General features: G+C 47.4%; 9 protein-coding genes across 9 annotated transcripts; 4 read left to right on the top strand and 5 right to left on the bottom strand.

Moving 5' to 3' along the window:
* Window positions 1-693: 693 nt before the first annotated feature.
* BJ212DRAFT_1258211 (uncharacterized protein) lies at window positions 694-1,290 on the top strand (the record flags this gene model as incomplete). The annotated part of the gene is made up of 1 exon (XM_041329924.1): window positions 694-1,290. The coding sequence occupies one exon, from the start codon at window positions 694-696 to the stop codon at window positions 1,288-1,290; it is 597 nt and encodes a 198-aa protein (XP_041199569.1).
* Window positions 1,291-6,814: 5,524 nt separating this feature from the next.
* On the bottom strand, window positions 6,815-8,253 carry BJ212DRAFT_939 (uncharacterized protein). Its single transcript, XM_041344394.1, has 9 exons — window positions 8,173-8,253; window positions 8,047-8,120; window positions 7,831-7,991; window positions 7,697-7,785; window positions 7,539-7,642; window positions 7,406-7,485; window positions 7,224-7,339; window positions 7,028-7,152; window positions 6,815-6,955 (listed from the first exon to the last, which is right to left on the bottom strand). The coding sequence occupies exons 2-8, from the start codon at window positions 8,063-8,065 to the stop codon at window positions 7,107-7,109; spliced, it is 615 nt and encodes a 204-aa protein (XP_041199568.1). The 5' UTR covers window positions 8,066-8,120; window positions 8,173-8,253; the 3' UTR covers window positions 6,815-6,955; window positions 7,028-7,106.
* Window positions 8,254-10,804: 2,551 nt separating this feature from the next.
* BJ212DRAFT_1257766 (COG4-domain-containing protein) lies at window positions 10,805-13,665 on the bottom strand (the record flags this gene model as incomplete). Its single annotated transcript, XM_041329890.1, has 12 exons — window positions 10,805-10,897; window positions 10,950-11,081; window positions 11,131-11,232; window positions 11,281-11,460; window positions 11,513-11,683; window positions 11,735-12,013; window positions 12,062-12,283; window positions 12,348-12,527; window positions 12,584-12,789; window positions 12,840-13,071; window positions 13,121-13,246; window positions 13,300-13,665. The coding sequence occupies 12 exons, from the start codon at window positions 13,663-13,665 to the stop codon at window positions 10,805-10,807; spliced, it is 2,289 nt and encodes a 762-aa protein (XP_041199567.1).
* A 5-nt stretch (window positions 13,666-13,670) lies between these two features.
* On the top strand, window positions 13,671-14,511 carry BJ212DRAFT_1307803 (uncharacterized protein). Its single transcript, XM_041333864.1, has 6 exons — window positions 13,671-13,970; window positions 14,021-14,068; window positions 14,123-14,160; window positions 14,213-14,294; window positions 14,346-14,410; window positions 14,467-14,511. The coding sequence occupies exons 1-6, from the start codon at window positions 13,796-13,798 to the stop codon at window positions 14,488-14,490; spliced, it is 432 nt and encodes a 143-aa protein (XP_041199566.1). The 5' UTR covers window positions 13,671-13,795; the 3' UTR covers window positions 14,491-14,511.
* Window positions 14,512-16,175, bottom strand: BJ212DRAFT_1307798 (uncharacterized protein). The gene is made up of 6 exons (XM_041333863.1): window positions 16,059-16,175; window positions 15,938-16,009; window positions 15,826-15,888; window positions 15,680-15,779; window positions 14,963-15,626; window positions 14,512-14,908 (listed from the first exon to the last, which is right to left on the bottom strand). Exons 1-6 carry the CDS (start codon window positions 16,070-16,072, stop codon window positions 14,613-14,615), a joined length of 1,209 nt encoding a protein of 402 aa, XP_041199565.1. The 5' UTR covers window positions 16,073-16,175; the 3' UTR covers window positions 14,512-14,612.
* Window positions 16,074-18,019, bottom strand: BJ212DRAFT_1307791 (carbon-nitrogen hydrolase). The gene is made up of 12 exons (XM_041333862.1): window positions 17,780-18,019; window positions 17,566-17,725; window positions 17,439-17,507; window positions 17,315-17,385; window positions 17,208-17,256; window positions 17,081-17,155; window positions 16,950-17,028; window positions 16,832-16,901; window positions 16,748-16,776; window positions 16,643-16,698; window positions 16,180-16,585; window positions 16,074-16,125 (listed from the first exon to the last, which is right to left on the bottom strand). Exons 1-11 carry the CDS (start codon window positions 18,011-18,013, stop codon window positions 16,500-16,502), a joined length of 978 nt encoding a protein of 325 aa, XP_041199564.1. The 5' UTR covers window positions 18,014-18,019; the 3' UTR covers window positions 16,074-16,125; window positions 16,180-16,499.
* Window positions 18,020-18,063: 44 nt separating this feature from the next.
* BJ212DRAFT_1420298 (ATP-NAD kinase-like domain-containing protein) lies at window positions 18,064-19,697 on the top strand. The gene is made up of 2 exons (XM_041337626.1): window positions 18,064-19,296; window positions 19,344-19,697. The coding sequence occupies exons 1-2, from the start codon at window positions 18,220-18,222 to the stop codon at window positions 19,470-19,472; spliced, it is 1,206 nt and encodes a 401-aa protein (XP_041199563.1). The 5' UTR covers window positions 18,064-18,219; the 3' UTR covers window positions 19,473-19,697.
* A 386-nt stretch (window positions 19,698-20,083) lies between these two features.
* BJ212DRAFT_1451360 (uncharacterized protein) lies at window positions 20,084-21,725 on the top strand. Its single transcript, XM_041338828.1, has 6 exons — window positions 20,084-20,401; window positions 20,461-20,573; window positions 20,623-20,798; window positions 20,854-21,238; window positions 21,295-21,405; window positions 21,470-21,725. Exons 1-6 carry the CDS (start codon window positions 20,276-20,278, stop codon window positions 21,699-21,701), a joined length of 1,143 nt encoding a protein of 380 aa, XP_041199562.1. The 5' UTR covers window positions 20,084-20,275; the 3' UTR covers window positions 21,702-21,725.
* Window positions 21,726-25,216, bottom strand: BJ212DRAFT_1307766 (fungal-specific transcription factor domain-containing protein). Its single transcript, XM_041333861.1, has 14 exons — window positions 24,775-25,216; window positions 24,657-24,714; window positions 24,543-24,607; window positions 24,444-24,488; window positions 24,222-24,394; window positions 23,627-24,165; window positions 23,555-23,578; window positions 23,327-23,500; window positions 23,175-23,279; window positions 22,985-23,126; window positions 22,833-22,930; window positions 22,677-22,781; window positions 22,570-22,629; window positions 21,726-22,517 (listed from the first exon to the last, which is right to left on the bottom strand). Exons 1-14 carry the CDS (start codon window positions 24,816-24,818, stop codon window positions 22,113-22,115), a joined length of 2,037 nt encoding a protein of 678 aa, XP_041199561.1. The 5' UTR covers window positions 24,819-25,216; the 3' UTR covers window positions 21,726-22,112.
* Between the last annotated feature and the right edge of the window lie 952 nt (window positions 25,217-26,168).

Raw genomic sequence — 26,168 nt, 5'->3', positions numbered from 1 at the left:
ACCCCAAGCAAAACCCTAAAAGAATATGTAGAAGGTGCAGACATTAGGATGGACATCACCACCATTCCAGCAGTGAGAAAGTTTTTAAGCACCAATGGCTTGATCCTATCAACAGGCAGAGGCACCCTTGAAAACTTAACCCTCGCTCTGTTCAAACTAAGCCTATCCCCTACCTTAGGGGCCACCCATACTGAAGCCTTAAGGGCAATTGCTATTATAGCCCATGAAATCAAGCAAACCATAAACACCAACAAACTAGTAGAGAAAATAGCAGCACTCATGGGTGGACCCATAGCAACGCTAGATGAAAAGGTGGAGGCACTAGCAGAATTCACAGACAAGCAAACAACTGCTCTAGACAAGGTCATGAATGAGGTGCATGACCATATCACTGAATCATCAAAAGGCATAGAGAAAGCAGTAGAGGGTGTCATTCAATCCAAGATCACTGAGTTAAGCACAAAACGGTCTGAAGGACCCAAATCATATGCCAATGCCACAAAGTCGGGGATGCCTGCACCACTAACCAGAATCCTAGCACGTAGCGAAGCACAGGCAAGACAAATCCTCATCAGCAAAAGATTCATCACTGGTGTCAACTCCCTCTGAGAACTTACAGAGGCACAACTAGTTGCAAAGGCTGAAATGGCCATTGAGTTACTCAAAAACACAGGAACGGACCTCCCCTCCAACATGGCAATCCTCTCAGCAAGAAAACTCGCCCATGGCGGCATTCTCTATGAACTCAGCAACCCGGAATCAGCAGCTTGGCTTAGCATCCCAGGGAACAGAAGCAACTTCCTGGAACAATTTAGAGCAGAGGTAATCATAAAAGACCACACGTACCACCTCATCATTGAAAATGTCCCTGTATCCTTCAACCCAACCTCTCCAGTGGCGACCTCAGAAATTGAAAGGAAAGGTGGCCTTCAACCAAAATCAGTGATCAAGGCCAGATACATCAAACCCATCGCTCGCAGAAATCTGAACCAAAGGACCACTCACATCACCTTATCCCTCAACTCAAAGACCTCAGCCAACCAGATCCTTCAACATGGAATCACCATAGAGGGCAAGAAGGTGTATGGCCGCAAACTGCTTCCTAAACCTACAAGATGTCTAAAGTGTCACACTTTTGATGGAGGGCACATAGCTGCGGAATGTCAGCAGGAACACAACACCTGCAGCATGTGTGGCAAGAAGCACCACACTGTAGATTGCAAGATTGACAATGCAGCAGCCTACCACTGCGTCAACTGCAAGTCAAACGGACACGCAGCCTGGAGCTGAGAATGCCTGACCTTCAAAGCGAAATGGGAAACACACAAGAACAGAAACGACGAAGCCCAGTACATATACTTCCCTACTGAGGACCTGCTAACATGGGAAATGAGCAGACACACCCAAGCCAACATTGACATCGACCACCACCAGCAGCAAACCTACCCAGCTGAACAATGACACCCACCACCCCATGAGGAGGACTGGAACACAGTCCCCAGCCGCCGACAACACAACAAGACAAACCAGCAACACACAAACTCTAACTGCAGTACCCCTAGGCACCCAAGCTCGCCTCACCGACACTTGGGGTACAAACACCCAGCAAGCTCCCCAGGAATGCAGTTCCAGACCTGCACCAGCAAACAGAAACCACCAACCTCCACTGATGGACATGCTCCCCCCCCCCCCGCCACACCACCCAATCATCTCCGACAGTGATATTGACCACCACAGCTGGGATTAATGCCTGACACAACTAACGATCCCCCCAACAGAATGGACCTCAAAATCTGGCAGCAAAATCTACACAAATCCCTCAGCGCATGGGAACATCTAATCTGTAATCTAAACCCTGATGTGTATGATATAGCTTGTATACAGGAACCTTACCTCAACCCGGTCAAACTTGCCAATACCTCAAATCTGGGTCGCTACTGGGACGTAATCTATCCAACACATCACCACACCAGCCCAGACTGCACCCAAACGATCATCCTCATCAACAAGTGACTTTCGAAGAACAAATGGCACACAATAAAAATCAACTCCTCAAATATCATGGCAATTGAACTACTGGGCCCCTTCGGAAAGGTGCATATCCATAATGTATATAACCCATGCGACCACGACAACATCCTCCATTTCCTGGAATGTCATATGCATACTGAACATAATGTACACTGAAACCAGACTAGAGACCATGCTCAAGGCACAGAAGATGACGCGGAGCACATAATCTGGATGGGAGACTTCAACCGTCACCACCCCATGTGGGACTTAACGTGTAACACTCACCTCTTCACAGCGGATAACCTGAACTCAGCAGGTACACTAATCAACCTTCTAGCACTGTACAACCTCACCCAAGTCCTCCCAACCGACGTCGCCACACTTGAGGCCTCGAACACAAAGAACCAAACCTGCCCCGACAATGTTTTCTGCTCAGAGGCCCTTGTAAATGCTTTCACCCAATGCGAAGTTAAGTACCATCTAAGACCAGTCATTACCGATCACTACCCCATTATAAGCACCCTGGACCTCAACCCCAACCGCACAAATCCAACCCCACACCTGAACTATAGAGAGGCAGACTGGGACCTAGTCAATGAAGCCCTAGCGACACGACTTGACAACATCGGACAACCTACCGAGCTCACTAACCAAGACCAGTTCCAAGAATTGCTGACAGCACTAACAGGAGCTATACTTGAGACCGTAGAAGAGCAGGTCCTGAAAGTCAAGCCCTCACCGTACTCGAAAAGATGGTGGTTGAAAGACCTAGACCAAGAACACAAGCAAGTCCACAAGCTCGGCAAGAAAGCAAGGAACAAGCTACCTCAGAAAAATCACCCCATCCATGAAGAATACCGAACAGTGCGCAACCGGTTCTCAGAAAATATCAAGAAGGCTAAGGACTCACATTGGGATGAATGGCTAGAAACACTAACTGAGACAGGCATTTGGAACTTCCACAGATATGCCACAAGCAACCCAGCAGAGCAAATCCACACAAGGATAACGACACTTCAAGACCCTCAACCTGCACCTGAAGCTAACACGAACAACACACAAGATAATGAATGAAAAAGCCAGCTCCTATATGAAACCTTCTTCTGTCCACCCCCAGACAACAACTTCATAGACCCCAACTATGAATACAAACCACCAATATGCGAATTCCATCCAATAACCAACCAGCAAATTCACAGAGCAATTGCGAGACTCGGTCCACACAAAGCCCCAGGACCCAATGGAATCAGCAACATAGTATTCATCAAATGCACTAACCTACTCGTTCCTTATCTAGGCCCTATCTTTCGCACCACCTTCCATCTCAGAGTCTATCCAGATGAGTGGAAACTGTCCTTGACCATCGTCCTTTGAAAACCAGGATGCCCGGACTACTCCCTCCCCAAAGCACATAGACTGATCACCCTTCTTGACTCAATGGCTAAGATCCTTTCATCTTGTGTAGCAGACGATCTAACATATATTTCAGAACAGCACAACCTCCTCCCCCCAATGCATTTCGGAGGACGCCCAGGCAGATCTACCACTGATTCACTCCATCTCTTAATGAAGTTTGTCACTGATGCGTGTGGGCCTCTAAGGACAGTTTCGTATCTATTCTCTTTTTGGACATTAAAGCAGCCTTCCCTAGTGTGATAGTCAATAAGCTACTCCACAACCTCAAGAAAGCACGCCTTCCCCAAGAATACATAGACTGGTACCATCGCAGACTGTCCAACCGCAAAACAACACTATCATTTGACGACTTCAAATCAGCCCCCTTCGACGTTCAAAACGGCATTGATCAAGGCTGCCCACTCTCCCCCCTCGCCTTCATATTTTACAACGCAGATGTCCTAAGAGTTCCAGACCCCAAACCAAGACAGGGAGAAATGGGATTAGGTTTCATAGACAACATAGCCCTCCTGGCACACTGCGAAAACATATGAAGAAGCCAACAACAAACTCAAGAACATGATGGAAAAACTGGGGGGCACCTTAGAGTGGAGCCACAAGCACAACACTGAATTTGAACTAGACAAGACTGCACTGATCTGCCTGTCAAGAAAGCACACCTACAGATGAAGACAACCCCAGAAAATCGAAACCCATGCATCATCCCTCAATCACAATAGGTAATCATACCATTAATCCCTCACACCCACATAAGTTTTTAGGAATAATAATTGACGGAGAACTGCAGCTTCAAAGAACATGCTGCATATGCCTTGGCAAAAGGCACAAAGTATGTGATGATGTGCCAGAGAATGATCAGAACGACGAAGGGCATGAAGGGGAGGTGGATGAGAAAACTATACAGAGGAGTAATCATTCCTAAGATGTTATACACAGCTGATGTGTGGTGCACAGACCTCATCTCAAAAGGAAGGGGCAAATCAGGAGGCAGAGGAGCAAGGGGTTTTGCAGTCACAGATGGTGCGAGTCCACAGGATGGCCACTATCCTAATCACTGGGGCAATGCATTCCACTGCATCAAACCTACTTGATGCACATGCTGATACTGCCCCTTTTCAGCAAATCTTGAGAAGCCAATGCCACTGCTGCCACACTGAGACTGGCCACCCTACACACGGACCACCCTGCTACATAAAGGTGTCGCATCAGCGCACCAATATTTAGCAAAGCACAACTTCACCAAACAGAAACGACTCCCATCCCCGATACACAAACTTTTCCACTAAATTCAAGATCAACCCTAACACCACCGAAACGATCCTCCCCATTCACCACTACCCCAAGTGGACCCCAGATGTCGAAGTACAGATAGTGGAGTCAAAGGAAAAGTCACTTGAGGAAGACACAAGAGCAGGAGAAGAGCTAAGGGTGTACTCAGACAGTTCGGTAATAGATGGAGGCATAGGAGGCGCAGCTGTGTTGATGGAAGGGGAGAGAAGAATCAGGGAGAGCAGATTCCACCTAGGAAAGGAGGAGGAACACATGGTGTATGAGGGCAAGATAGTAGGAATGATACTTGCGGTCAAGCTGCTGAAAGACAAGATGAGAGCGAGAGGAGGAAGAAGGACAATGGCTCTGGGAGCAGACAACCAAGCGGCAATTAGAGCGACCAATGCCTTCCAGTCAAAACTGGGTCACTATCTGATGGACAAATTCCACGATGACCTCTGCACCCTCTTCCCTACCGAGGGTGATGGAAAACTGGCTATACGCTGGTCGGCAGGTCACATTGGCATCCCTGGAAATGAACAGGCAGATGAACAAGCCAAAAGGGCAGCAAGAGGAGAAATGACAGACACCCACCTACTCCCCACATCACTCTGCTCGCCTAACAACGTGCCAGCTACCCTCCCAGAAAGCAAATCAGCCATAAAACAAATGTTCAATGCCTCAATCAACAAAGAAGCAAAAACCGTCCTGCACAACTCACCACGTAGCAACAGATTCCGGGAAATAGACCCATCCTACCCATCCAACTGCTTCGCAAAACTAGCAGACAAGTACCCAAGAAAGCACACTGCCCTACTCATCCAGCTCCGCACAGGCCACATCCCTCTGAACAAACACCTTCACAGAATTTCGAGAGCACTCTCCCCACTCTGCCCTGCCTGCAAGGAAAGAGAAGAATCAGTACACCACTTTCTTCTATCATGCCCAGCACACGCAAGACAAAGAGCAATCATGAAAGCAGAGATTGGAACACATGTGCACAGCCTCAAAGACCTCCTAAACAAGGGGAAAAGTATCAAGGCAGTCCTCAAATTCATTGCTCATACCAAACACTTGGCAAGCACCTTCGGAGATGTCAGCCCCCCAAAGAAGAATTAGAACCATCACAATGCGCTAAGTGCTTAGCCATCCCCTCTTTATATGCCTTAAGACGGCACTATCATCCTCGCACCAGCCCGGACCAGGATTACAGAACCCCCTCACCAGATTAGATAAACACCGAGTACCATAGAGTAACATACTGCATGTACTGTCTAACATAGGGCTACGCCCCAACGGACAATAAACAAGGATTCAAAAAAAAAAATATATATATATACTTGAACATTAGGGATGCAGGTGGCATACGCAGCCGCTGGAGTTATATGTTAAAGGTCGTATGTATAGAGCGAAAGATGAAGAGGAGGCTATGAAGAATTAAAGTGCGTTGGAATTACTTGATTTTACAAAAGTCTGGCCCTTCACTTGGGGAATTGATCTTGTGCCTGAAATTAATAAGGAGCGGATCTGGACCGTTTGAAAAAATGCTTATTTACTTGACTTTGATGTGCTGCTTGACACCTTCCAGCATGAAGGGCCGGTTTGAGCCATTGCAATGTTGGCAGAGATATACCAACTCGGTAGAAGGTTTAGACTTCCGGGTCGTGCCTGACTTTGAGGGCTTCTTGGTCTGAGGGGTAATGAAGAACTTCGTTGCTGGAGGCGGTCTCTCAACGATGCCTTGGTCATAGCTAAAGTCAATCCCTTCAGTCATAGTAGTGATTTTATGCCTACTACGCGTCAAAAAAAAGGTAAAGTGAAAGGTGAAAGGTGATGGCTTACGATTGCATGTTTAATCACGGTGACCTTTGTAGTTGGATCTCCGTGGTATACATGCACTTGTTACAACGCCACACCCGCTGAGTAGCTCCAGGATATTCGGGCGCACGCCAACTTTGCATGACTTGAAGTTGTTCGGCACTCAAGAACTCCCAACGAGGTTCTTTGTGCGATGGATCTTGTTGGTTGACATAATGGAAGACCTAGAAGACAGTAAGTACAGAGTCAAAGTCACAAACACAGGACGAACGCCCTGACGCCAGTTCATCGCCATCCGGAAGGATCCTCCATTCTCTGGCTTCGGTGGACAGTTGGCACAGAAAAAGCGACACTGGAGGTCGTCCATTGTAGTTGCAGTCGTAGTTTGGGCATCGAGACCGACCAAGCTTAATAAAGAACGTGCAGCGGCAACACAACGCTGAGAAATAAAAAATGTGCAAGATGATGTCAACACCGACGTCGCGTAACTTCGGTGAGCGTGATACTGCACTTTGTCCCATGTAATCAAGGGGAAGAAGCGCGGATGAGTGCATTGGAAAACGGAGGTCGCCAGCTGCAATAACACATCATCAGGGGCGTCGATTCCTTGGCTTCGTAGTGTCGTGGTATCTTGCGCTACATCAGTGGAGAGGGTAAGTAGTCGTGTCAGCTCGAGCTTCCTTTTATGCATATATTCAGCACAAAACTCAGGAAATCCTTCCGCGAAAACATAAATATCGCTTTCTTTGTCCTCAGTGGGTGGGCTTTTGATGAATTCGGCAACATCGCATAGCTTCAAGAAATTTTGAGGAGGTATGATAGCCTGTGGCAACGGCCGCACATGTTTCTGGCACATATCCAACAGGCGAGACTCCCGAGCAGACGATACCTTTCTTTGGTTCTCGAGGCGCCATTCTTCCTGCAATTCAGCAAGCTTACGCTCGACTTTTGGGATCAAACGCTTCCAGCCTGGAAATCAACAATATAAGGACAAATCTTTTCAAATGTAGCCGATCACTGACGTGCACCGGTAAGTTCCTTATCTAGCACACCATAGTGATGATACTCGAACATGCGCTCCACATCTTTGGCATCGTGGCCAAGACCGACCAGTCTAGCTTGAAACCTAGGATAGAGGATCAAGACATGATTAGATGACAAGTCGATTAAATTTACTTACAGCTCTGTATTTTGGCTACTAAGCTCGCGGGCACGCGACAATTGACGATTATCGTCCTTGTTGGACCAAGCGCTACAGACTGCTATATGCTTTGAAGCTGTTAGATTTAGTCAAACCGCCTGTAGGAACCTTACGTCGATATCGGAATCAGCATATTTGCGTGATTGCTTGAAGTCTTCTAGTGCTTGCTCGGCACCTGGGTTGAGGTACACCTCCAGCTCTTTTGCCATTCTCGGAACGTCATCTGACCAAAAAAGCTTGCAGTCAGTAGTGTGATTATGATCATCTCTACCAACTGCGCAGGAAGATCAGACATTGATGAACCATAGTAAGACAGCACCCACTGCTACTGAATGGGATTAAATCCATGATGATCGGATCGTATCCAGAAAATTCGAGTGGAAAGGCGCCGTCACAGACTAGGCTTGATGAATTGTTGGCCAGATAAAAGCATGATAATAATAAAGAGTACTCACTTCTCATTGAGGCATGGGGGACATACTCTGCGCCTGATACCGAAGTCTATCTCCTAAATTCCCTTCCTGCCACATTCCTGAGCTTGCGGTCATGAAAGTACAAAAGATGTAAACAGAAACCAGACATACTTGACAGTAAGAGCCGCCAAATAATAGGTCAGCCCATTCCACCTCAGACATGCCAGGTAGGCAGTCGGGAACGCCGCCACGGTTGACGCGAGCAGATTTCCAGACTGAGACTGCATTGTTAGATGATAGAACCTTACGGAAAGCCTTGTGGGTGCCAAACAGATGTAAAAGGTCTACAGGTTCCAAGAGGCCGAAGATCTGATTGGAAGTAGAGATCGAAACAAATAAGATGCATGTGCAATGCTCATTAACTTACCTCGAGAAGAATATCGGTTGGCACAGTGACAATGAGACCAGGAGGTTTATTTCTTCTGCCAGAACCTTTTGCTGCTGGTGCCGTTCCCGTATCAGTTCCTTTGTCTGCCCTGACACGCTTTGTCGCGGGTTGTCTATCTGGAACTTCAAAGCAAAAGTCGGCGAACAGTGATTACTATATACCTCTTCACCATAGTCACCTGCACTGTCTTCACTGGGCGCCTCGCCCAGACTGCTATGCTCGCTACATTGGCTACTACTATCTCCCGCTGAGTCTGTGTCCAGGTCCGTTAAATCGGGGTCCGAAGCATAGTCGCCGCAATCCCAACACATGTGAAGACCGTCGAGAGGATTGCAAACAGTAGTAGGTACCAGGGACGCCCACGACGACGGGCTGAACGTAGTGTAGAGCGGCGGCAAGCAAAACTGAAAAAGTTGCGCTTTATGATGCGCTGGCTTGTCTCAAATTTAAAGAGTTCAATCATTGATGCCGAAGGTGACGAGAGGTCACTACTAAATCAGATGGGAAAACAGAACGTACTCGTGTAACGTATATTGGCCCGGGAGTGGCGGAGGTCGCGAGCTCGGTGGTAGATGCTTAAACGCTTGAAGTTAATGCCTAAGGGCTGGCATTGTAAGTACCAGTAATCGCCTAGCTAGTTGCGCACATGATCGAGGGCTTATATCACAGAGTTTGAAATTTAAGTACAGGCAGCATATCGAACCGCTAGTTCGGACTTATTCCAAAAGAACGCCAAAACCAGAAACCCCTGCAGGCATGTGCCATCAGGATCAAATTCAATAGAACTGTCTGCACCCAGGAAATGATACAATTCACAACAACAACCGTTACTTATCCGCTAGCAAAATATTCGCGGTCATATCCTACCAACTCGTCATCCTCTCAGAACCATGATACAGATGCAGAATGGCGACATTTCGTCCACCCCGTTATGAACCTCTACTTGGACGCGAAGAAATCTTCCGCAGGAAATCTTGAACCAATTATAATCAATGTCCCTTACATTCTGGAGCATTTCGTCAACTGCTCCGAGAGTCACAGGTCCAAACATCGTGTTGTTCCGCTCGTCAGCCACCAGGTCCTCTGTAAAATTGAGGCGGTCTTGCTTGTAAATAAACTTCAGGACTTGGAGTGCTTCAAGTGTGGTCGGAGACAAGTTGCTGCACCATAGAGTGCAGGTCTCTTTGCTGGGTGGAAATATGCGCTCAGAAGGCACGGGTGAAGCTTGAGCATGCTAGACATCCATAGCGACGCGGAATAGAAGCGGAGATGTATATTCTATTTGCTAACATGATACCCGTCAATCTTATGAATTGCAGACAGAAACATATCACATACCTCCCAGAACGAACGATATCTATTGTGCCTTCAGCTGCTTCAAGTAGTATACCTGCATCTTCGTAACGAGAAAACTCGCACTTGGCATCCTTCCTGTGCAGTTCGAGTTCCTTGCGGAAGCGTTCTTCGGTGGTTTCCAGTGTCGAGGAATGTACCACTGGTTCAGAGACAATGCTGGAGGGATAGTGCTATTAGTAGCAGAAGATCAGCGCCGCACATCTACTTTGAGGTTGTTCGTGCGGCCAAATCCAGCAGATAAGGCCGCGAGGCGATTACTGTCGAGTTGGTGAGCACCTGCTGTGATATTGAAGGTGTAGATAGTCCCAGTTGGGTCTGGGTCTCGCCGACTCCAATGGACGTACGAAACGAAGTCATCTGCACCCAAAAATCACGTCATCCACAACACGCAGAAAAAAACGACGAACCGCTTGTAGCATCCATTCTCGAGTATTATCGACATCCGCAGCCTCCCAGTGCTCCTTCAACCACTCAAGCTTGATGCTCGGGTCAACAGCTATGGTTCGGTCGGGCAACTGCATCAGCATTTGTCTTCTGTCGCTTTTGAGTAGATGCGGTTCCATTATCGGTGAATGCAAGGGTGCATTAGACTGGTACTGAGGCAGTCCCCATATTGTGCGGAGCATCTGGAAATTCTGCAAAGGCATGGTCTCCATCAATTGTAGCTTGTATGACCCACATAACAAGTGAAGATCTTGTGCAGACGGAACCTGCGGCACTGGATAGTAAGGGAGAAGCCTTCATCACCATTCACACTGGGGGCAGGAGTTTGTTCCGAAGTGATTCAAAGATCCATGGTAAATCTCGAACTGAATCGAGTTCACATCAAGTCTAACTCGCCTCGACAACAACACTACAGGCTATGTGAGTTTATACCTTCAATGCCACGACATTTTTTGCATCCTGTAAACTGAAAGTCCAGGATATGCCTGAACCACTGTAGAACCCATCCACGTCTTCTTCCTAAAGAGCGCGTTAGTGACTGGAATGACATTCCATTCAGAAGTTTACTCACATTATCCAAGTTCAGTAACGAACTGATCTGCTGCAAGCGCACAAACTTCTCCCGGATGTCTCCAAAGATCGTTTGAGACGAGAGGTATGTCATTATTGATCGAAGGTCGCGGTCGAAACGGACGGCACCCAGCTATACTAATGTTACCTTCAAGACGAGCACGGAGAAGCGTGGCGCCTACCTCAGAGAAATGTAGCGTCAAAATATACTTCTCCCAGGGTCGAGCAACGACATCGAGTGCAAGCCCAAACAACACGCGGTAGTTATTGTCTGTGAACGCATCCTGTGCAAATATCAATATATGCCACAGACGTTGTGGCGGAAAGTTGACCTTGTACCCATCGACCAATCCCTCCCACGTTTTAATAAACCGCTTCCGAACTACGTCGTGTTGTTCTGCGGCGTTATAGGAGTCTTCGTCGAGTACATATGATACGTCTTTGAACACGTCTGGAATCAAGGTGCGTAATTTGGGTCTCATAAGCTGGTTGAAAAGCTGCTCTACGCCTGCCTGAAATCTAGTTCGGTGAAGTGATCCTCGGTGAGAATAAGAAAGCACATACTTTCAGCGCCGAACGGAACTTAGCTACAGATCCTGTTAGACTGGAGATTACCCTTTTCACGTGTGGCTGTTCTGCATCCAGGAAAAGTTGTGTTATAGTTTGGTGACCAAGAAGGTCTTTCGTCAATCGCTCCATGTGCGAAGAAGATAGATCAAGATCGTTGAGGAGAATCTTGTATACAATGCGTCAGCGTAAAATCCTAGTCCACAGGAAAGTACCTACGATGAAGGATGTGCGGCACTCTCGCTCAGATTTTTCCCCACGTCCGCCACCGCTCGTGTTCGCCGCCGTTCGATAAACCTCATCAAGCTTCCTCTTGATGCCGCCAGCATAATCATGATCCATAAAGTCCTTCAAGAGATCAGTCATTCGCTCAACATGCTTGAGCGAGCCCGCCGACAGGACTCGCGAGTAGACTGTCTTGAGAATGTAGAATACATCGTCTGGTGTTGTAGTAGTAACAGGCGATTGTGATAGATCAGGAGACGACAACCGGTGAGCCTGCAGAACAGTTCAGTTCGATGTACTGATGTGTGCGAGAACAAATACCTTGTCGATGATAGTACGTGTATACCATGTCTCCATCGGAACATAATAAGTCATGAGAAGTTCGTCAAACTCTTGATGAGATCGACTGGATTCCACGAGTTGTAGTAGATCTGGTTGAATGCCAGAGCCCCAAGCATTCAGATCGTCGTTGATATGTGACTGATGTCCTTCATGATTGGGACCTCGTAAAACAGGAGTGACTCGGCCGCTTTGAGTATCTTCCTCAACATCTTCGTCCTTGGCATGATAAGCTTCACGTGGGTTTTGTGAGGATGAGGGTGCTTACCTGTATCTGCTCCACAAGAAACTTGCGGAAAAGGTGCCATCGACCGCTCATACCCGCTATTTCAGATAAGAGTTTGTCAATCTCGCGAGGGTCAAACTCATCGTCATCTTGGGATGAAACCTGGGATGATTGCTTGCGAGCAGGTGCAATGGAGAAGGAAGAACTGGACACATCTAGAAGCTACTGGGCGCTGGTCTCGAACTCATCATCCGATCGTATGGATTAAAATACTTCACCTTTCTCTTTATTGACCTATCTTCTCTCCAGCTATCCAATGTAAGCCGCACAACACGATCGCATTCATCCAGCAAGCGCTTGATGACAGTCGTCATCTTACCTGCCCCATAATATTTGTCAACGACCGGTTGGTGGTGGTCAACTATCATGGCAACACTTTCCAGTAACGCTGTAAGTGTAGTCACGAAGTATAGAGGTGAGGAGGCTAAGTGAGATGTAAGAATGCGGTTATTGCCCAAGCCCGATATGGCGTACTTTTGGCTGATGTTGGAGCTCTCACTCGCACAAGATCGACCACGAAGGATGCATAGGCCTCGAGACCTTCTGCCTCCCAACCAATAGTAGGAAAGAGTTTGAAGTAACGAGTCGTGGCTGCAGCATCTCGTTCGCGAGATGCTTGTTCGAAGTGACTCCTGAAAATGGATAAAAGCTGTTCTCGTGCAGCCTGCAGGGTCTGGGCTGGAGGCAAGTGACTCTCAGCTGTAGGCTGCTCGGGTTGATGAGAAGAGTCTGATATGTTTCAAGTAGTTACTCACAACAACAGACTCTGCAAAAGGCCCTGAAATGATTGTAAAGGGCAAGGACATGGCACGCGCACAACATCTGGCGGCCGACTCCCAGTCTTGGTTTTCGATGCAAGACTGTAATTGAGCAAGAGAAGACTGCATGACAGTATTGACTGAATATAAAGGTGGTCGGACATTTGAAGACGTACTTTCAGTTCCATGACTTGCCCGACCCGCTCAGCAGCCTCTCCAACGCGTCTCATTTCCTCGTCAAGCGAACGTACACGTCCACCCACTCGTTCTGCTGTCTGCGCAGTGGCTGAGACCTTGGTCGAAAAGTTTGTTGCTTCAATTTGAAGGTCATCGAGACGCGGAACGAGAACCTCTAACTGCTGGAGTGACTCGTCAATAGATTGACGATTTGAGAGAAGCTCTGTCAGGGAGTTTGAGAGTTCTGTTTCAATGGACTGATACCACGACAAGCATGATAGTATCTCATTTAAAGAAGTAAGAGTCCGTGGATCTTTTGGGGATTGGAGGTCGTCTGGTGTTGTAATGAGGATGCTCCCGGACATTTGGTGACTGCTCAAGTTAGTAAATATAATAATAATGATCTGGTTCACTGGGCCCGATGCAGTACATAACATCATATTTTACTGACTGGCCGACGCCGTGAACTGCATCTTCTCTTCCAGTACTCGCAAGATGTCTCATGAAATTTCTGATGTACTCACAAACGTTGCTCTCCCAAAAACTCAGGCGACTATAACTCTTCGGGTAATCAAATCCTTTGAATACCGCACGGAACGCAGTCTTGTATTACACATGTTGAACCTTGAGATCACAACAGTTGGAGAGCTCAAGGATATGGCTCGGCGAGGTATGCTACGTTGTTTAGCATATTCCGACTTGTTTCATCCTTCGCTGCAGCTATCCAGACTGGATCGGGATGGAAGCCGTATCGAAACGTACACCTAGGTTAGCATCACGGCCTCTGCCTTGATAGGAGAATGTTCAAAATTTCCGGCACAGATACACTTAAGCTGTACACCAAAGCTCACGGTGCCAAGGTATGGTCCCCGAGCCGTACGATTTTGAGGCTTGGTCTAAAACCCCTGTCAGACGACCAATCTGATCATCAATATGGACCACGACGACTGGATTTTCGACGATGACGCCTGTCTCCTAGCTGAACTTGATATTGGTAAGTCCTCGAGCGTGTAGGTACAGGTGATTGTTGACTGTCGCGCGCTAGAAAACGAGACAGAGATAAGCTTCTTTAATCATGCAGCCTACAATGCATTCAAGGAAAATCCCGAAGTACAATTCCATCTCATCTTGATGAAGTCCTTCCTTCTCACTGCCGTCAAACTTAGATTCGATGGGACATTCCTCAGTAATGCAGAGTACCAACCAAGTGAAAAAGTGTCAATGAAATGAAAATGCGTATTAAATGTAACGAGTGTAACAACAGATGCGAGTCTCTAGCGCAACAGATATTATGCTAATCGACATGCACAAATCACTGATTTGCGCATTGAACACGCGGCTCTCCTTCATGATCCTCGTCCATCGACTCATCTGACATAGCATTTGCCTTTGACCGCGCGTCAGGCTCGTCCAGATCCACTTCCTCGAGATGAATGTTCTTAGGGAATTTCTCGATCTCTGTTCGTGCTGGTAGTGCCCTCTCAAGTAAGGGGATAACGGCCGGATCGATGTGTTCGGGGAAATTTACAGTGAACTTCACAAACAGATCTCCTGGCTCATGATGTCGCTGAGATGGCATTCCCTGGCCGCGTATGACTTTGACAGCATCTACCAAAAATATCAGCGCCATGTTTTATCGCCATGCTCTTCATAAATTCTTACCATTCTTGACAACCTCGCCAGGAACAAAGTTCACCATTAGGGCGCGATCATCGAGGTGACGAATCACAACTCGTCCACCCCCAAGGGCTGTCAATAGATCGATCTCTAGTTCCGTTATGAGATTGGTCTCTTGACGTTTGAAGCGGTCATGCGGTTTTTCTTCTATGACAATAACGACATCTCCTGACTCGGCGTTTGGCGACTGATCGCTTTCTCCACTGAAAATGATCGTCTGGCCACCCTTCATACCCTTGTCTATGTGCACTTCCAAAATCTTCTTCTCAGGCATAACTTTTTTGCCTTTGCATTGCTGGCAGCGATCCTTTGCATTGATCACCTCTCCCGTACCCGAACATTCGTCGCAGGCGGACTGAATCTGCTGGATCATGGGGCCCATCTGGCGCAATGTGACCTTGATACCACGTCCGTTGCATGAAGAACACGGTCGCACAGCGCCCTCTTTCCCCCCGCGACCGTGGCACTTGACGCAAAGTGCATTGCGAGTAAGGGCAAGTTTAGTTGTCTTGCCCTTGTAGAGATCCTCAAGCGTGACGTTTACGCGATGTACGAGGTCCTTAGTCTTGCGGGCAGCCTGTTGGCGACCGCCGCCGCCGCCACCACCACCGAAGAATCCGCCGCCGCCGAACAATTGACTGAAAAGATCCTAGGGGGTCCAAGTCAGTCTGACGCCACCATCGATGTCGACTAAGGCCTTACCTGGGGATCCATCCCACCCATTCCGCCTTGCTCGGAAAGACCAGCTTCACCTCGAGCATCATATATACTACGTTTTTGTGAGTCGGAAAGAATCTCGTATCTACAAAATGAGACAACGAATTCTGTACATGTAAAGTAAAACGTACGCATGTGTAACTTCCTTGAAGAGTTCTGGGTCACCACCTTTGTCAGGGTGTAGTCTCAAGGCTCTGCGAAACGGGTCAATGACGTTCAGACTCGCCGCAATTCTTATCTCACTTCTTCCTGTACGCCTTCTTTAAATCAGGCTCTGAAGCATCTACTGGGACTTCCAGGAGATCATAAAACTTTCTGCGCTAAGTGTTAGCACATAAATTGGTTTAAATATCACTAGCCGCACGTTTCTTTGACCATGGCGGAGGGAGGGTAGCTAGAAGACAGGGAGGTGGTTGATGCAGAAGTGAACGCTGTTCACTTTTTCTAAGGATTCCACCCGCGCTCAAGAATCTTGTGGAACCTACCAGAATTTTCTTTAGCTGTGCTAGCTTCTCTCAAAATGGAAACGGTCTTTTTTCGATCTTTCATCACTGCCACATTGCCAAGATTGTCACAGCTTTTGAGGTGCAAGGCTCAGACAGCTGGGTTCTTGCAGATACAGCTCGATGAATAGTACATCCGGACTCTCCAGAGTTCATCTACTAAGGCTGTAGTTGAGAAGTCGTAAGTCATGCTTCAACATTCCCCCTTGTTCGAAAGACATTGTCGATTATGGAAAGATTACATGACTACATACTACATAGCCACGTCAACAGCATTATCGCCCTATGCTCTTCATACCTTATCAAGCGCTCACATCGGGATAGACATCAAAACGACGCTGTTTTGTGACTGGTATTCCGGCTCTTACTTCATGGAATGGTTCAGGATCTAAATCCCGTGTCAAATTAGCAACTTGTGAACAACGTGAACGATGTTAAAATTCACCGATATCGATGTGCAGGATTGTCTCGTTCTCATCAGCCTCTGCGAGTACACGGGCACTGTAAGTTGCTTTAGTGCGATCCGGGTATGTTGAATGATGTGCCTTACTATGGGTCAACGACCATCGAGTGCCCCCACTATCAGGATAGTTCAGATCTCTTGGTCGTATGATTAATGTGGCGGTTCACTTACTGAGTGGTACCCAGCGGTCATATCCCGTGCTGGGCTGCACATGGAAAAGAAAACCTGGTTATCACTGGCCCTAAAGGCTACGTCAGGAACTATTAAGCACAGTTGGACAATGCGCTACCGAGCTCGTTGAAGGAGTTCCCAATGCAAAGGTCCAGTGGTGAGATTAAATGCCCCAGGATAAACTATGGCATGACAACCTTGAGGGGTTGTGTGTTTTTCGTTCCTCGTATAAATCATATAACCACGGACCTCGCCGTGCCGCTATCATTGCTAGTTCCGGGAACCTGACGTCGTAGCACAAACCGAGGCCAATACGTGCAAATTCTTGGGAGAATTTCATCGGGTGCGGCGCAAGCACTTTGTATGAGGTTCGTACCAGTGTCAAAATAGTTCGTCGTCGTTCCTCCTGTTAATGTTTCACTCTCCTGTAGGTACGATGAGATCCAGAACAGATGCTAAAGCGAGAACTAGTAAAGGATATACCTTGAATGTTATCTTCCCAGGGATATCGATGTCAAATAAGTGAACCTTGCGATGTGATGCAACAAGTGCACCTCCATCCACGTATGTCAGTGTTGATTGGAGTAAGTTTGAGGGAAATTAACACCTGTCGGAGAATACACAGTGCAGGTGTTGTAGATGTTGTTTGTCTCCTCATCTCTCTCGGGTATCGAACCTGTTAAACAAAATATAAACTTTCTACCTCCTTGCCACACGTTTGAGCGAGGTATGACCTCCGATGAGCCAGATTCCCGCCTCCTTCGCAACAGAAGACAGCATCTTAACACTTTCGCTTACACTCGCTTGAATATCATACTCCTTGCCAGCAGTGTAGCCAATGTTCTCGGCATACGCGGGAAAGTGAACAAAGCCGTACGGCGAGTTGAAACATTCCTGAAAACAGAATAAGATGAGATAGAGTCGAGTGAATCAAAATTGGCCCCATACCGGCAATACAATAACTTGAGGCTTGTCTGAATTGCTCTTTGCTGCCTTCACGATCATCTCGCGAGCATGCTGAAGATTGGCTGCCTTATCAGAGCCAATAGAACCAAGCTGAATAAGGGTGAGGGTGAATGGCTTGAAGACCGGAGGAGCGACTGAAGCCATGGTACGGCAAGTAAAATGTTTGAGATTGTGCGACAACAGCACCGCTCCGGATAGATGCAGGTGTGGAAACATATACACTGCTAAGTTTGCTTATCGTCGGACTTCTATGTCACCACTAGGCTCGGGCGTCGGCCCGGAGTACCGTAAGTATCTTATCAGAGAACGGCGAGGACCTTAGAACACTCCAACATCTTCAATCGAAAGTTTGTGAGCTAAATTCCAGCTGGTAACTAGCAGTATAAGGAATTCGTCACTGACTACATATTGATCAGAGCGCCATGGCGAGTTGTCCACTGCTGGTGATGTATAATCCCGTCTGTGGAAATGGCACTGCCGAGGCCTTTTTCAATGAACATGTCTTTCCTCGTCTCGAGGAAGCGCGTATCCAAGTTACCCAAAAGGTGGCAACTGGAGCCGCTGGACATGCTGGTACCATAGTGTTCGAGTTCCTCGAACGATATGAGGGCAACGTGACAGTCATACTGGGCTCCGGCGATGGAACGCTGCACGAAATCATCAACGCCCTCTCACTCGTAGCACTGAAAGGTGTACGCGAGAATGTTGTATCATCCTCAGTTCGTGTAGTTCTTGTCCCGTGTGGGACGGCAAACGCTCTTTACTGCTCCTTATTCAAGCCAACCTCCATGGATGAGGGCCCAGCATACAAGCTGAAGTCTCTGGAAGCATTCATCAGGGGCTCAAATGTCGTTCCCCTCACGTTGGCTGTCACGACCCTATCTTCTCCACCGAACTCAAAGCAACCTTGTTCCAAGGTCGCGGTTTCAGCGGTAGTGACCTCTACTGCTTTGCACGCCTCTATCCTCCATGACTCCGAGAGCCTGAGGAAAGAAATGCCAAGCATCGAAAGATTCAAAGTTGCTGCGAGGAACAACATCACGCAATGGTACAGCAGCCATGTCAAGCTCCTGCCTACGCCATCTGCTCAAGCTGTGGAGATATACGATCCAGACCAAAAGACTTTCGTAACTCACGAAGACTCAGATGATCATGGCATTGTAGATGTGTATGGCCCATTCGCATACTTTCTTTCTACTGTCAATGTCGATCGTTTGGAACCTGCTTTCCGAATCACCCCTCTTGCGTCCGATTTTGTTTCGTCGGAGGTCTCGCTAGACCTTGTCATGGTTCGACCTCACCGTGATCCTACCTTCGTTATGGATACCGTTGAAGCTCGAAATGCTTTTGCAGAAAAGTCACATGCCGTGCTAACTGCAGCATACCAAGATGGGAACCACATTAACTTAAGATACACCGACGATGGAAAGATAACCAGTGAAGGGACAGGTCCCTCGGTGGTAGAATATATCCGGTGCAGAGGATGGGAATGGATACCCGTGAGTTTCTCCAGGCTAATCTTTATACACATGCTGATAGCGAGTAGGATGACGTCGATGAAAAGGCCCACCTTCTATGCTCAGATGGAGCTATATTCTCAATTGTGAAGGGCGGAAGAGCAGCATGCAGGACAGCAGTACCAGCCGATGGTGCAGGATTTTTGGTATACGTCTAGTGTCAGGCAAGGTTGTTCCAATTTCAGGAGATATCTTGATCATAAAGTCAAGAAAACAACTTGCTGTCAGCAGCGCGTCTCGTACGATAGACTTCCTCAGTGTATATGTCTTTTGTTCCATCACTGGCATAGTTTGTTCAATGTACGTGCTTGAACTTATTGTCAATTGAGACAGGAATTGGGTTGACGATCGTTGCGTACGAATTATACGAGAGCGCTTGGCATTTTCACGTCCTCCGCTCCAACAGGCATCGCATCGCCCTCCCTGTCAGAGTTAGGCACGCAGTGTCCTCCCGCACCGTTACTTTGATTGAACTCCAGCCCGATCGAATCAAGGGAAGCCGGCGATCAAAAATCGGCCCTTGTCATACGTCTCATGTCCGTCTTCAATACTCGGTCATGGCATTCTCGAGAAGCTTAATGATGACATACCGGGGCCCAGATTTTGTCTTTCACGTAGAACTGGGTCTGTTCGCGAAGTTCAAGGTAGCAGACGCGTCAACAGGCTTGTTACATGCCTTTGCCCTTCCCTATATGAAACTTATCAGGCGAGCGAATGCGGAACTTTGAATATATGGATGTACATGGGGGGAACTTGTCAACCAGTATTTTGAAGGACAGCCGGGGTCCTCGCGAGTTGTGAATTTGTCGCAGGCAAGTGATTCAATATTACGGCAAAGCCGCACGGTCGCGGGCTAGCAGTACACAACTTCTGTTACATACTACGCTTCGTTTGCAGCTGTACTGTAAACTTTGGCGGAAAGCGGATCCTCTTGAATCCACTCGCCGTACATTCAGTGGACATGGACAGCGGAGTAGTGAGAATCAATCATGGATCAGACGTTTTTGTTGTTCGCGCATGTTCTAATGACGACGGAGCGGACTTGTTGGCTATCGCAGGCGAGCATTCAGTGGAAGTCTTCCGTGTAGTATGTGTGTTCCCAAGTTGCATGAACTAAGCCGTTGATCATATATTTTTCCCTTGAAGAGCCCACTCGTCAGTGAAAGGGTGGCGTCTTTTCATATTGGGAGACGCATAACAGCTCTAGCATGGTCGCCTCGATCCATTTCACCTAGTTCAAGTGATGACTGGGTTATTGAGTAAGGCAGTCCTCACTGTCCGCAAGGCCTGAAATTGAAGCTGTCTCAGGATTACTGCTGCTGCCTCAGACTTCAGCCTCCACCTGCTCACAAAGTCTTCAACATCTTCCGAGAACATGTTCGCGTTTGGTGGTGGTCTCAGCGGACACCACGGCAAAGTCAATGACATGTGCTTTTGTGGAGGACGTGATCAAGACAATGCAAGATATGTCGCGACCGTAGCAGGTGCATCACTCGTTCAAATTGCATAATACTCTGGACACTAAAATCTTGTGCCCAGATGACAAAATGCTGATGGTTTGGGATCTACATCCGACGTTGGATATTTCTTCTGGAATCCCTTCTCCAAAGAGGTCAATGGGTACCGATCCGTCGTCGTCACCCCATCCCCGTCCTCAACCAACTGCATATGGGATTTCGTTTCCCCATCCCCTTGTTACTGTGAATTGCCACCAATTCAGCAGCAAAGAATTTCTCGTATCGGACTGCCGAGGTTCTGTCTTCTTGACCGACTGGAGGTCTGATCCAGAGCCAAGTGAGCAGGGTAGCTGGAGGCATTCTAGTGTTATTGAGCTCGTTGAACCACACGCGCTGTCCAAGTCATTGATGGGCATTTCACCACAGTGGACCGGATTTGCAGCCTGGCGTCAAGATAATATCGATATGTTGGTGCACAATTGATTCTGAGTTCGACTTGGAGCTGACTTTATATATTATTTAGCGTAGGGGCAACTTACGGCTCCCGCTTTTCTATATGGGATTTGTCTAAGCCCCAGGGCGGAAAACCTTTACAAACAGGTATAAGTTTTCCTGAAGGTGGCCACCAATTCCGGTACGCTTTTGTCGATCCATTGTTTTTAACTACCGAAGCCCTCACATTGGCATTAATCTACAAGATGGTGTCCGACGAGTCCAGACTATTTTGCTGTTGCATCCCAGTGTTCAACTAAAGGAGCTGTTATTCACATTCACGACATGAATTATGTTCATGCGCAGCCTCACGTCATTAACATCGCACCCCGCCCCCATCGTGTCCGGGATTTTGATTTTATGGCTAGGAGGGGTAATCCAGTGCTTGCAGTTGCATACGGTGTAGAAGTTGTTGTTTTCCCAATCGGTGTTGAGTGACATTTCAATAGAGAATCAACCATGATGAAGTCATTCATAAACTAATACTACTGTGGTACTGAGGTGCTGCCAGAAAATTCCGTGTATGAAGAAAAGTGCAAAACAAGGAACGCTCCCATCAACTGGTCCCAAATCCATTTTGGCCCATAGGTGCTATGTGTACGTATGGAATCTGGGAATAAGAAGTAGATGTGTCTCCATAGGCAATGTTGCGGAAACCGTCGTTGGCAGGAACGGTAGTGCCGTTCTCTCCGAAACCAAGCTCGACTAACATACTGCGGTAGTAATGAAAGTCGGTTTCTGAGACATGCCCTATGTTATACGATAGTTGACTTGAAGGGCCATATGAGCCAGAAGCACGGCCTAACGCATCACTATAGTTCGGTCCTCCGGAAGGCGCGTTCTGGCCATTCATATCAGGATTCTGCGTTGGATACGCAGAATATGACAACAAAGAAGAGGATGATGAACATGGAAATTGCTCGGGTGCGCATGGAGCAGTTGGTGTATATGAACCTGACAAATCAAACGATGAACTGTCAACATATACACTACATAGCGTGGAGACGACGTACTTTGAATGTTTGGGTCAATAGGAATGTCTTTTTGAGCATTTTGTCGTGCTCGATCTATATCATTACGAACAAGACTCCACAGAAACCGAGCGTGGTAGGCAGCTGATGTTGAGGTGGGCGAAAGGTGAGAAGCTTCTTGATACGCATCGGCTGTTTTCGTGATTGCAGTATGAATCTGATGAGCTGCACCCTCCGGTAATTCTGATTGCAAGTCTGTGTGAGTATTAGAGCTGCGGAGTAACTAAGGTCGACGCATCAACTTCACTCATATTTGGAGGCAGCACATTTATTACCTTCAATAGAAATATGGCAGAGTATGCAGTCATAACGGAGGTTGTCTCTTGTCCGTAGCGCTGCATAAAGTGTCAATTAGTGGAAAGTGCGCTAAAGCAAGACTTACCAAAACACCAAATTCCCTAAAGTCTTTAGATGCGATTCCCAAGACATTCAATGCATTTTCAAAACACGCAGATAAGGCGCGAACATGACTATTTGTGCGATTTGCCTGAGAACGACAGTATAGCAATGATGCATCGAAAAAAAATTGCGTACTTACGGGTGGGACGCTGGATTGAACACCAAAACTATTCAAGAAAAGGCTCGAATAGAGGCAAAAGAGATTGGTGAAGGAAAAGTGAAAAGACTCTCCGTTAGCTATCAGCAAAACATGAGGTCATGCATCAAAATATGAGATGTCGTATTCTTCACCTTTTCTCATCTCATGGTCCCAGGTAGTGGTCCACAGTGCAAGCTTCCCATTGCAGTTTTTCAGCACCATATCGATATTGACTTGACTGTTTCCACCGTCCGAAAGACTCCGGTTCGTGTGGAACATGTCTGTAGCCTCGGCCTAATACGATTGGATTCTATCACGCAGTTGTTAAGGAAAGGGTCTCACCGCTATACGACGGAGTTGCGTGAAAGCAGAAACGATGACATCTTCGCATCGAATGGGGGACCCACCCTGCTCATGCCAGGTTTCAGAGTGCCTTATAAAGTCATCCTGCAGCGAGTGTGAACCGTCATCTTGGGAGAATAAAAATGCTTTACTTCAGGGAGCATCCAATGCCGACCCGTCTGCATGCTGAGACTTCGGTCATGCACAAAGAGGACGAGGTATGTCCTCTCTCTGTTCCGCCTTTCACGAAGCTGGAAATCGTTTTCGTGAGCAGGAGGTTTTGCATGATATCGGTTGAGGCCAAGTTCCACAGCCATTCGACAAGCCTGAAAAAATCCGGCAATTAATTTGTCGAGATCGATGAACTCTGGCGCGCTTACATATCCAATATACATCCATGTCCGCTTCGATGAGATTCAGCTTAAGTTGAGACAGGTCCAAAACACACTCACGTTGTCCTCTTGTTCTCTCCAATAAGTAAGGCACGCAAATGCTTGAATAACTTCTACTCGTTTCCAACCTTCTGCAAATGCCCGGACTGCAAGGTCATTAGCAAGCTTCAGACACTCCTTGTATAAGCTTGGTTCGAAGAATTTGCAGCCAGCCATTATCAAGGTAGTAAATAACAAAGGGCATTTAGATCGCACATAGGCGACAGAATGCAGAGCTGGATCGAAAAGATTAATAAATGGATTCAGTCGAAGGAAGATGGCGTCAAAGAGGATCTTTGCTTTGTTTTCGTTGATTAAGCCGGCTGTGATTGGATCACTGCAGCCGAACGGGAGAGGCGCCGGACGCAATGACTGTGGGAGGTAAGGATTTCGAGGCACATGGAGCATTGGCGACTTGTGTTCTGGGTTGAGGATGGTCCTGAAAAAGGAGTTTTCCCTTCTAATTAATTTGGCAGGGAATTTCTCGTCGCTCCTTTCCCCGTCCTCTTCCTCCTCTGGATCAACAGTGCGTGAACTGACGCTTGAAGCCGCATATCCGTCTATGATAACGTATTTTGAGTCACATTTTGTACTCTCGTAGCACAAAATAAATTACCAGCGGAACCATAAGCGTCAGAGGACTGGAGTCCGCCAAACTGAGTGTTTTCTGCCTGAGGAGTACGGGGATCGGCAGGGAATACTGTCGACAACGATGAATCACTTTGTTTGAGTTTCGCTGTGTTTAATCCTTTCTCTAAGCGTCGGAGCATTTTAGACGCTTCAGATAGCCTTGGGACCTTGTGAGAGGCAGTAAGCAAAGCAAGGGAAATATTCTGACTTTGATCCAGGTTTGCGCCCTCTGCGATGTTTCTCAAAGACACAACTTACAAAAAGGGATTAACGTCTTGGTGGACTATTGGAACAATTCATGACTTACTCTACACCTGTTCTTTTGCACCTTTGGCAAGACTTAAGACCGTCCTCTGCCCCGACGCATTTCATCTATCAAGAAGTCAGGTGATTTCTTTCTCTCGATGAGTCGACTACCCACCTTCGCTGCCCGACAAACGGTGCATGCTCTTGGATTGCGCACGATAGGCGCTTTTGAACTGGAATGAGGCTTGGTAAACATTCTTGATTGACAAGATTGCCGTCATAGAAGGTCTTACGCTGCTCTTGACTGCTCGTCTACAAACTCTGAAGTGCCTTGCATTCCTACTTGAGGTCGATACGGTTATCAACGTCAACGGTGACTCGGCGTCTCTTTATCGACCGGGGAAGGCCGGTTAATTTAGACTGAAATTAAGGTGTACTAGAGATGTTAAACTAGTAAGGAGGACGAGATGCTTCCACAGACGATATAGGGGAAGACAGAACAATGGGGGTAGGAGGATGAGCAACTTGAAGTGGTAGTACGCTGCGATATCGATGAGGCGGAGAGAGATGGGGAAGGGCACAGTCGCAGTGGGATCTGTTGCAAATAAAGCCGGGCGGCAGAAAGAAGTCGAATTGCCGAACGCGGCAATCATAAAAATGTCCGATTATTATAGAAAACCAGAAAATACAGAACAAAGCGGATAATTAATTTACATAAGATGGACCAGTCCCGATAGTTACTCTAGTAGGGCCATTAGCTATGGTCAAGTATATATATATCACAAACTGTCTTGAAATTTAGATTTTTTACCTAGGGATATCTGACAGTTGAATTTGCCGTATCTACTCACGGGTATCTAGGCGTTATCCTCATGTATCGCCTTATCCCAACATCCGAGAAGGGAGGGAATTCAATGAACGCAGGTTGCCGAGCTTAGGTACAGGTACGCTCCCTCCGGACTATTGGTTATTTTTGGTTGACCGAAATTAACTGTTACAACCTGCAGTCACCTTGCAGTAAGTCATCAACCTCTAGGCTCTAGGGATATCAAGCCGAGACAGCGTGCACATTAAGGCAGTACTCATTGGCACTAGCAATTGGGCGACTCTCAAAATAACGACCAACGCAACTCCAACACGACTGTACAGCGGCTCAAATAAAACTCCGACTCGCGCCAGGTTATTTTTATTGGAGTTCCTTCTGCCCGTTGGGTCAGATACTACTTATTGCGGGGGAACTACGCCCAGACCTGTGTCCAATCATCACTGTTTCCCCGAAATAATTTGATTGATTTCGACTTTAGATTACATAAATAACTGTTTTTCCTCAGCTCTCGATGATATCACTGCAGCCGCGACCGAGCCGTGCATGCCGCTGCATGATGGCCACGCACTAAAAATATTATCAGGTATTGTCCCGAGCCAGTGTTTGATGTGCACTATGACTAGAATCTTAGACTGTCAACTGGTAAACTGTTTTGTTCGAAGTGCCGTAAGCGCCTTTCCATCCCCTATCATTTCACCAGAGCCTTTGGCGCAGGATCGGGCCACCATGACATTGCATGGCACAGAGTACAAATAGTCTCCTCAGGGTTCTCACTGCGTAGGTCGCGGACGATCTTACTGAATGACAATCGGTGTTGCAACTAGCAGCTGGATTTGGAGTATTGACGTCAGGGACACCTCG

This window comes from Suillus subaureus (genome assembly GCF_016647635.1).
Source record: "Suillus subaureus strain MN1 chromosome Unknown BJ212scaffold_1, whole genome shotgun sequence".
Classification (NCBI taxonomy): Eukaryota; Fungi; Basidiomycota; class Agaricomycetes; order Boletales; family Suillaceae; genus Suillus; species Suillus subaureus.
This window is presented reverse-complemented; position numbering and strand designations above follow the sequence as displayed.